Genomic DNA, 10,304 nt, shown 5'->3' on the forward strand with positions numbered 1-10,304 from the left:
GACGCGGCCGCGAACAAGAGATGAAAATTGCAGCTTTCTATCAATAAACACACCGAAGAAGGAAACCAGGGGAATCGCTGCAATAATGAAAGAATTATGGAGCTTAATCCCCTGTTATAATGTTTCGATTAGCTCCTGGGAAGGCTTGCAAATCAAAATGTTGTATTTCTATTTATTTACCAGTGGAACGAGTGGAAAACTGTTCTATAACAGCTCTTGTTTCTTTGTAGAGTTTACCATAGTTCATGTTCTTTCGAGGGGTTTTACATGCGCCAGGAGCGCTTACCCCTTGGGATATAAGGACTTGATCTTTATTTTGCACTGTGCATCGTTCTCACAACCACCGCGGGGAATGTCCTTGCACATATAAAAAAAGGATTAGAGACCAGCTGTATTTCATTGTTTTATCATGCTCTTACAAGTTCGCCCACATCATTATGAATAAGTCGATCCTATTGTTTTCCATGCTACGTTTCTCTTTTCAGCTGAACGGTGATTTCACATGCAGGATGCTAGAAAATTTTGGAATGCCATTATTGTTCAAAGACGGGCATTTAGTGATCGGTGGTGTTTTTCCTGTACTTACTAAAGAGGAAAGCATTTATATCTCTTTTGAAACCCAGCCACAGCAAGCGAAATGTGTTGGGTAAGTTATTGTAACTCTTACATTTTCGCAAAATAAATTTGTAGTTTCTGAATAGTTAAATAACAGGTGTGTCGAAAACATTCATACTGTATACTGAACAACACGGCTTACAGAGATGTACTTAACGCAAAGGTAACTTACCTTTATGATTTCGGTATTAATGTTTTAACAGGTTTGATCTCCGTGCGTTTCGATGGACTCAGGCGATGATTTTTACCATAGAGGAGATTAACAAGGACAACAGTTTGCTTCCCAACATCACTTTGGGCTATCGAGTCCTCGACTCCTGCGCCTCGTCCACTCAAACTGTAAGAGCGGCTCTCGCAATACTAAACGGACTAGAGGCTTCTAACTCTACATGTCCCTCTTCAACCCCTGCAGTTGTAACGTCTAGTTCCGTAGATATCTCTCGAGTGTTGGGACCCTTCGGCATTACTTTGGTAAAGGTTTCTAATATAAGTTTAAAAGATGTTTGTTTTTTTACATTCACGTCAGCATTTGACACAGCGTTGGTCTGCTTGAAACCTTTTTTAAAGCAATACCAAATTTGTAAACTCACATTGAAGTTTATAACTCAATCTGAAATCTTTTAAAAAGTGTTTAAACAGGGACCATAACATTTCCACATTTATCCCACAATCTCTGTGACATTTCCCTTACACAATAAATTCATGAAATAGTCTTCTTCCAAAATAATTGTACCATTTTTATCATCTCAAAATCTCTAACTGCTGCTAAAAAGATGACGCTTTTTAGCCGTAATTTAAATGTATAAAATATACTCGCACAAAACATCTGAAATTCTTTTGAGCACTGAATTAAGCAACAGGAATTGATTAACGTGAATATTTGTATTTCAACAGGTAAGCTACACTTCAACATGTACGTGCCTCAGCAATAAAAAAGAGTTTCCTACATTTTCCCGCACAATTCCAAGTGATTTACATCAAGCCAAATTTCTTGCTCTACTTGTTAAGAGATTCGGATGGACTTGGATCGGAGCTATCCAAGCCGGGAATGAATACGGTATATTTGGGATTCAGTCTTTCACTAAGGAAGTGGTAAAATACGGAGTTTGCATCGCCTTCACTGAAAACATTCTCAGCACCTACTCAAGAACAAAAATACTTCAACTAGTGGACATCATTAAAAAATCAACAGTGAAAGTCATATTAGCATTTGCTTCAGAGCGTGACCTGTACCCTTTAATGCAAGAGATCATCAGGGAAAACATAACAGGTATACAGTGGATCGCAAGTGAAGACTGGATAACAGCAGCGAGACCCTCAACTGAAGAATTCTTCAGGTCTTTTGGTGGCACAATAGGACTTGCAACTCGCAAGATGGCGATCCCAGAGTTCAAAGATTTTCTCCTTAATATTCGACCGTCCTTCGATCCTGCAAACACCTTATATAATGTATTCTGGGAAAACATCTTCGGGTGTACTTTATACTTGACAGAGGAATCCTTCAAACAAAATGTTTCAGAAACCAAGTCAAAGATATGCAGAGGAAAAGAGAGACTGGATGAAATAGAAAACGCTTTCTTTGATGTCACAAAGCTAAGATTGTCGTATAATGTATACAAAGCAGTGTATGCCATCGTGCATGCACTTCATGACTTACTGTTCTGTGCAACAGAAGGAAATCCAGCTGTACTGTGTGGAGATGTTTCAAGAATAGAGCCCTGGCAGGTGAGTAAAACACTGCAAGTCAAATAAATGGCTGCATATCATCAACACACAAGAGAGAGAAGATGTAGAGCTATTTATTCATTATTTCAGAGACATGCTTTAAAGCTCAACATATAGATTTCAGATACTACAGCTTGTGATGTTGACTAAACGTTGATATGTAAAAATCTTCAACACAATAATAAAGTGCTGCATAAATTAACATGAGATGTTTATCCAATACAAGGTCACAAAACATCTAAAAAAAGTCAACTTTGTGAACCGTTTTGGAGAAGCTGTGTACTTTGATGAGAACGGAGATCCTCCTGCTGCCTATGACATTATAAACTGGCAACTCAACAAAGGAGTGGTCAGCCACGTGACAGTGGGTCACTTTGACACATCACCAGATGGAGGCAGTCAGCTAGTGATTGATGAGGACAGTATTGTCTGGAGCACTGGGAGAGAGGTAAGGATTTAATTTGATTATTGTTAAGGCAGAAAGTGGTGTATGTTTCTTTTATCTAAAATGTGATTAGAACCAGTTCTGAGACTGACAAAAACCATGTCACATCATATACAGTGTATTGAAAACATGAGGACAAAACATTGGAAGTCAGCTGTAAATATTGAATAAACATTGCATTTTTAAGTGATCCTCTCAATTCACAGAAAATGGCGAAATAAATGACAGTTTCAACAATGCTTCTGTCTGCCCAATCTTAAAACAAGCAGAAGTGATCCTTTGACAATTTTCTCTCTTCAGGTTCCAACAGGAGTGTGTTCTGAGAGCTGCCCCCCAGGCACAAGAAGAGCAGCCAGGAAAGGCCAGCCCATCTGCTGCTTCGACTGCATTCCTTGTGCTGATGGTACCATGGCAAACACTACAGGTATGAACTTACAATCTATTACATGTAAAGTATCACCCAAAGATAACAATCCAGCTGTAAATGTAAAGGATAATAAAACTGCTATAAATCTATTTTATGGCTTGGTACAATGCCTACGAACTTTGGAAAACTTGTTGAGTTTTGTTCAGTTGGAAGTGCATTTTCCTTTCTTTCGACAAGGACAGTAATAAGATATTGGAAAAGAAGGATCCCATCAAATTTTAGTGGGCCATGCTCATAATCATTTTTTGTGGAATGAAGATTGAACAACTACTGTAAAATGTATTGTGATAGTGAGCAATGAAGGTGGACAGTCATCTGTATCATAATGTAGAAGAAATGAATTAGGATCTGAAGGCTTGGTGCCAAATTTGAGTTTCCTCCTGGTATGTTATAGCACAGAATCAGAATTATCCCATGTCTTACTGTAAGTGATGCTGATTGGAAATACTAAAGGGAAGTTTTAAACAAGAATATGAAAATGATAGCAATATAAAATAGATGTGAATTGTGAGGCTTAAAACTGAATGTTTCATGGCATTTGTTTCACATTTCAGTATCTTTACTTAAAATGTCATTATTGAAACTATAACTGGTTTTAAATAGATATATTTTAATGAAATCATTTAAATTAATAATATTATACAAAAATATATACAAAAAAATTTCACATAAAACTGTTGTTTTCTGAAAACTGACACCACTAATTTCCCCTCAATTCTCTTCAGGTGCAGCTGAGTGCATTAACTGTCCACAGGACTACTGGTCTAATGATGGAAAAGACAGCTGCATCCTCAGAGACATTGAGTATCTTTCCTACAATGATTCAATGGGAATCACACTCACTACTGTGTCATTGTTTGGACTCTGCTTGACAGTAGCCACTATTTCAGTCTTCTTTTCCTTCAGAAGCACACCCATTGTAAAAGCCAATAACTCTGAGCTCAGTTCTCTCCTGCTGTTCTCTCTGCTGCTGTGTTTTCTCTGCCCTCTTACCTTCATTGGGCAGCCAACAGCCTGGTCCTGTATGTTGCGTCACACAACCTTTGGAATCACATTTGCACTTTGTATTTCCTGTGTGTTGGGAAAAACAATAGTTGTTGTAACAGCTTTCAGAGCCACTCTTCCCAGCAACAACATGGCAAAAAACTTTGGGCCAGTGCAGCAGAGGATCATAGTTTGTTCTTGTACAGCTGTGCAGGTTGTAATCTGTGTGCTGTGGCTTAGTTTAAAACCTCCCTTCCCTGACAAAAATCTTAAACTCAGTAATAAAAAGATCATTTTAGAATGTAACACGGGATCAGAAATTGCATTTTATGCAGTACTGGGCTATATAGGCCTGCTTGCAGCTACTTGTTTGGTGCTGGCTTTCTTAGCCAGGAAACTGCCTGATAATTTCAATGAGGCCAAGCTGATTACTTTCAGCATGCTCATCTTCTGTGCAGTTTGGGTCACCTTCATCCCAGCGTATGTCAGCTCACCTGGAAAATACACTGTTGCAGTTGAAATATTTGCAATTTTGTCTTCAACGTTTGGTCTGCTCCTTTGCATATTTGCTCCTAAGTGCTACATAATTTTGCTTAAGCCTGAGAAAAACACTAGAAAACAAATTATGGGAAAAATCCCATCCAAACGACTATGATTTGTCTTTGAAATGAAGGTGGCTTAATCTCAATCAAAACAAATCTTACTGTAAGTACACCCATGAGAGAATGTGGAATTCTATTCTATTGACCAGATTAAGCAAGAATTAAGTCATTTTCTCCTGGTGTGATTATTTGCTAGTAAATGGAGATCATATTATCAGCTTCTACTGGCAGCAGATCTGTAACTGCTTGTAATTCTTACACTGGTGTGCTGCAGTCTCAGTGCTTTAATTATACTGTACATACTGTACACTGACAAATACACATTTCCTTCATTGCACTCATGTAAAACAGAAGTGATGTGTCCACCAGAGCTGTCAGTCTTTTTCTTTAATACTAATTCAACATCAGTTTTTCTCATCTTACATTTATTATTTATGTTTTTGCTACATGCAGGTAACATTCTACACTTCCTTACACCATTCTACACCATGGGTGGTGCGATGGCTCTGTGGCTAAGGATCTGCGCCTGTGGCTGGAAAGTTGCCAGTTCATATCCTGTGGCCAGCAGAGGAATCCTACTCTGTTGGGTGCCTGAGCAAGGCCCATAACCCCAACTGCTCCAGGGGCACTGTATAAATGGCTAACCCTGCGCTCTGTCCCCAAGCTTCTCCCTCCCTGTCTGTGTGTCTCATGCAGAGCAAGCTGGGGCATGCGAAAAGACAAATTCCTAATGCAAGAAATTGTATATGGCGAATAAAGTGATCTTATGTTACATCAAATTAATTTAAATTTAATAAAGGCATCATTGTACTTTTTTTTCTTGAGACAATCTTGATTTAATATGTTGGTCCTTTAGAGATCTGTACCTGTTTCAGTGTTATGCTATATCGTTAATAGATGCTTCAAGTCTGGAAAGATATTAAATTCCCACAAATATTTTTTTAAACATAACCTCAATTAAAGAACAGTATAGTAATGCAGTCATTAGCATTGCTGTCTGGCAGGGCTTCAATTCCAGATCTGAAGTGCTACCTGTGTGTGTGTGTGTGTGTGTGTGTGTGTGTGTGTCCAGCAGTGGACTGGAGTTCGTCCAGGGTATACCCTGCCCTGTGTCCAGGGTGTACCATGTTCCCTGGCAACCCTGAAATGGTAGACACGGTTAGAAAATGGATACATTGAATATCAAAAAGTACGTTGGCTACTGTAGTTTCATCGGGTGAAACAGTCATTTTTCAGATACAGTAATTGTCCGTTAGCCAGTCTGAGATTATATGTGGCAAAGGGAAAACTGTGAGCTGTAAACTTCCAGAGGATTCAAAACACACTCTGAAAAGATTGTGGAGCTTATTTCTCCTTGGCCTGTATTTTGTGTCTGTTTCTATTATATTCTACTATATTACCTTTTATTCATCTCTTCAGAACCACCCCATGCTTGAGCACTCATCTATACCTCTGACTTAGTTACCGATCAAAACTTTGCAAGGAAAGCTCCAGTGTCATTGGCAGCAGCATTAGAAAAGACAGCCTGGAGATGACTTACAGGCTCACTGAGCTTTGCAGCGCTTTTCATTACAGCAGAGTGTGCTAGTCACAGAGCAGGTAAAATTTAAGATGGCAAATAGAACAGAAATCCTCTGGATTCAGACTAGTGAAATGAAATAGTGGGGATCACTCCCCAGTATTACAGAGGGACAACAGTTTTAAAAGCAGAGACTGTCTTACGTTGGGACTCTCCTACGTCTGTGTGGATCTCTACACAACCCCACCACCAAGACTTTCACCTCCAGAGAGACTTTGAAATCTTGGCGCTGAAATGACTGGCCTTCCGAGTTGCGGGAGCAGAAGGGATCTGGTCTGTCGAGGGCCAGAGCACACAGTGGCTGCTGGTGTCCACAATGAGGGATGCTTCTCTGATGGTTTCTGGTGGGGCTATTGAGTTCTGGGGGTTCTTTTTCCATAGAGAGTTGGACGCAGGGGAGCTGGCTTTTCCCAGTCTCCATTTCCCTCTCCATGACCTTGCATGGCTCCTCCCACCTGTCGACTCGTCCACACAGAGTCCGCGTTCTCAGTTCCGCGGTCTCCCGGCCATCACCTGCCCAGTAGCGGATTCATGGACTGTCTCAGTGCGCTCTCAGAGGGAACGGGAAAACATCCAGCTGACTTGTCCACGCAAGACGCTGGGTTGCCTGCTCCCATTCTCTGACCATTTGGATCCTGGCTTCAGTTCCTTTGCTGTCTTTTCTGGATGGCGCATTCATGACAACAGTACCCGGCAGATTATGGGGGGAACCTCCAATCATTTCATCATTTCCAAATGGTCAGGATGGCCACTTCTTGACCATCTGGAACCAGTTCACAGCACCCCTACTGTCATCTCTGGAAGGCAAACGCCCAGGTGCATGGTCTGATAGCTCACGGAAGGTGGGGGGTGCATTCGCAGGTCGCAGGTCTGCACACACTGCCTGACCACCTGCATGTGAGCTGTGGCACCCCTGCCCTGTGCCAGCAGTGTCTGGGCACCCATGGCAGTTGGGGGCCTCAAAATCTGTTTCTACTGGCTCCAGACACTTCTCGGCTGGTGGGTCCATTTTGTCTGAGGGCACCAGGATAGAAGAAATCAGGGTTGAAGTGGCCTTACCAGGGTAGGGGGCTAGCAGGGCACGGTGAAGCACCAACAGCTGGCCCAGTGGGGGCATCTGCACCCGGTATGCACTGTCTCCCTCTCACTCAATCACTGTACAGGGCCCCACCCACAACCTCGAGCTTGCGGCATCAGCCTCTGACTCAGAGAGAACCGCAGGCCCAGACTTTCTATTGTAAGTGATGCTGTCAATCTTTTGCCTGGAAGTAACAGTTCTATGTGAGGTGGGCCTGCATACAGGCTTATAGAGGGACAACGGTGTTAAATGGTGAACCTGGGGTAAAAGGAGAGAACGATGTGGTGACAACTGCTGTTTGGCAGCACAAGTGCCAAGGAGCAGCTCCTTGTCCCAGTCCATTTGATACTGGCTGCCCACGAGGGACAGCTGAACTCCAGGGATCAGATTGAAGCTTTCCACTAGGCAGTTACCTTGTAGGTGAAGGATGGTAGTCCAGGTCTTCCTGATCCCCAGAAGTTGACATACAGCAGCAAACACCCTGGACTCAAAGTTTTGTCCTGGTTGGAATGGATCTCTTGAGGAATTCAAAACCTGGAAGGAACCCTTCAATCAGGACGTTGTTCACCGTCTCCACCTCTTAGTCTGGCTGAGCATAAGCTTCAGGTCAGAGTGTAAAGAGGTCCATCACTACTAGGACAAACCAGGGAGAGGTGGAGTGGTGGCTCTGTGGCTAAGGATCTGCACCTGTGAATAGAAGGTAGCTGGTTCAAATCCCATGACTGGTAGAGGAATCCTACTCCGTTGGGCCCCTGAGCAAGGCCCTTAACCCTAACTGCTCCAGGGGTGCTGTACAATGGCTGACCCTGTGCTCTGACCCCAAGCTTCTCTCTCCCCATCTCTTTTATATTGTATATGGCCAATAAAGAGATCTGATCTGATCTGAAACCAGTTGCCCCTCAGAGACTAGTCCTAGAAAGGGGTCCCGGGATATCAGTGGCTACCCACACAATCACTGCACTCGCAGCAAAGGTTTGGACCCTGTTTTCCAAGACTGAGGCAGTCTGAGTTTTCAGAAGAAAATTGTGGTCTTGGATTATTGTATGTTATAATGAGTACAATATGGCATTCATGCAACCAAATACCACTCTATGTGGGAACATTTAGTAACGGCTTTGCTAATATAACAATACTTAAAGTGTTCACAGTACAATGGTCAAACAGACTTTAAAACAGTTTATGGTGCACAACACAACTCACCAAGTGGGTGATGACCAGATTTAGGCATAAGAAGAATCACTGCAGCATCGGAGGTGAAGGTTGGAAAGGTTGGAGGTCTTGGAACAGCATTAACTGTGAGCTGGAGAACTGTAATGGCAGTGGATACCTCACACCCTTGGAGTTAACTGATTAAAGCAGCAACAAGAACTTTCGTTTATTGATTCAAAATGCATACAGTAGAACGGCTATCCTTAAAACAAGTGTTCTACCTAACAATAAGAATAAAGCTGTTGCAACCTGCAGTGAAGGTGCAGCGTCCTGACTAATACAAGCCAGAGATTTCAGGGTGGGAACCCGTGATCACAAATTAGGATGGGGAAATGTGGAATAGTCACACATGCACAACATGTACAGTACATAAACCCCTGTCCTTTCAGCCTGGTCCCAGGAGTTCATGTCCCTGACATTTCTCCACTATCCCAGACAGGTCCCCATCTATCCCATCATGCACTCCTGATGCCGACATAACCAGCCCCATTGCTTGTCCATGCAGTGCCCTATCACCACCTGATGAGGGAGCTACAGTATTTTTAAAGATGGCCATCACGTTTGTGAAGAGATTGTATTAACTATGAGCACAACATATCTTAGCAATTATGATCTGTACTTGATTTAGTCTCATATTTTGGTTAGTTGCTTCAGATCTGAAAGGATATTAAATACCAACAAACATTGTTAGACTCATAAATCATGTGCTGGCTACTGTAGTTGGCTCAGGTAAAACATGTTCTGCATAGTAATTACTGTGTCCTTTGCAGATAATCTGATGTAATAAATAGTAAAGGAAAAGGACTGGGTTCTTTAAACTTTCATACGTTTCAGAAAACACTCTGAAAAGGCTGTGCACGTTATTTCTCCTTGGCTTCTATTTAATGTGTGTTTCTACTCTACTACCTCTGTTCGGCTCTGCAGAGCTATCCCGAGCTCAAACACTAATCTGACACCTGCCAGTCTCACGTACCGAAAAAACTCCACACAACGCCATTAACAACCGTCAGCATTCGTGAGGTCTGACGTTTCAATCAAGAAAAACATGAGTTTACAAAAACTTAAAAACTGTGTAATCCTAAATTATATGTACAGTATGTGTGTGTGTGTGCGCAAAATATAAACGACAGCACAACATTGCTTTCTTACAATACGCAACAACCAAGCATAGAGGTTTTCAGAGAGTGAACGGGAACATTAATACTGGAGGCTATGAAGCTCAGATGTTTAAATGTTGAAATAATTTAATTTCCCATAAAATATTATTAGAGACCTTGGACAGTGCATGCTGGTGATATTGATAATATTCAGTGGGATGTAATTATTTTTCAGTACACGCATAAGGTATCTTGTTTTTGTTGGGTTTTTTTGGTCGAATGAGGAAAACAATATCCTGTCAAAACACTCTGTATGCAGCTGTTGTTGTTGTTGTTGTTGTTGTTGTTGTTGAGGCGCAGTTCACGTTAATAGAACAGGTTCTACATTCCCCAAACGCGTTTACCTCTCGGGATATGTGGACTTGATTATTTTGTTCTGTGCATCCCTTTGACAGGCTATGGGGAATTTGGTTCAGTGCATAAAAGACAGTTACCCGTTGAATTCTATTATTAGTTTGCTCATACAAGTTCGCCCCCATCATT

At 41.8% G+C, this 10,304-nt stretch overlaps 1 protein-coding gene across 3 annotated transcripts; it reads left to right on the top strand.

Annotated features, from left to right (window-relative positions):
• Window positions 1–437: 437 nt before the first annotated feature.
• On the top strand, window positions 438–4,851 carry LOC148837102 (extracellular calcium-sensing receptor-like). Of its 3 annotated transcripts, XM_088914053.1 has the most exons (6): window positions 438–646; window positions 819–1,086; window positions 1,510–2,340; window positions 2,567–2,788; window positions 3,086–3,209; window positions 3,938–4,851. In XM_088914053.1, the coding sequence occupies exons 1-6, from the start codon at window positions 438–440 to the stop codon at window positions 4,849–4,851; spliced, it is 2,568 nt and encodes an 855-aa protein (XP_088770179.1). The 3 variants fall into 3 exon arrangements, with proteins under 3 accessions (XP_088770179.1, XP_088770180.1, XP_088770181.1); XM_088914054.1 differs by lacking the exon at window positions 2,567–2,788; XM_088914055.1 differs by lacking the exons at window positions 438–646; window positions 1,510–2,340; window positions 2,567–2,788 and having other exon boundaries at window positions 853–1,086.
• The last annotated feature ends 5,453 nt before the right edge of the window (window positions 4,852–10,304 follow it).

This window comes from Atractosteus spatula, chromosome 4 (assembly GCF_055471065.1).
Source record: "Atractosteus spatula isolate fAtrSpa1 chromosome 4, fAtrSpa1.hap1, whole genome shotgun sequence".
Taxonomy (NCBI): Eukaryota; Metazoa; Chordata; class Actinopteri; order Semionotiformes; family Lepisosteidae; genus Atractosteus; species Atractosteus spatula.

Excerpts from the sequence above, each read along its gene's own strand:
- LOC148837102 (XM_088914053.1), top strand. The coding sequence starts at position 438 with ATGAATAAGTCGATCCTATTGTTTTCCATGCTACGTTTCTCTTTTCAG. Across the intron at positions 1,087-1,509 it reads GACCCTTCGGCATTACTTTG|GTAAGCTACACTTCAACATG; the intron begins GTAAAGGTTTCT and ends GTATTTCAACAG. Across the intron at positions 2,789-3,085 it reads TCTGGAGCACTGGGAGAGAG|GTTCCAACAGGAGTGTGTTC; the intron begins GTAAGGATTTAA and ends TTCTCTCTTCAG.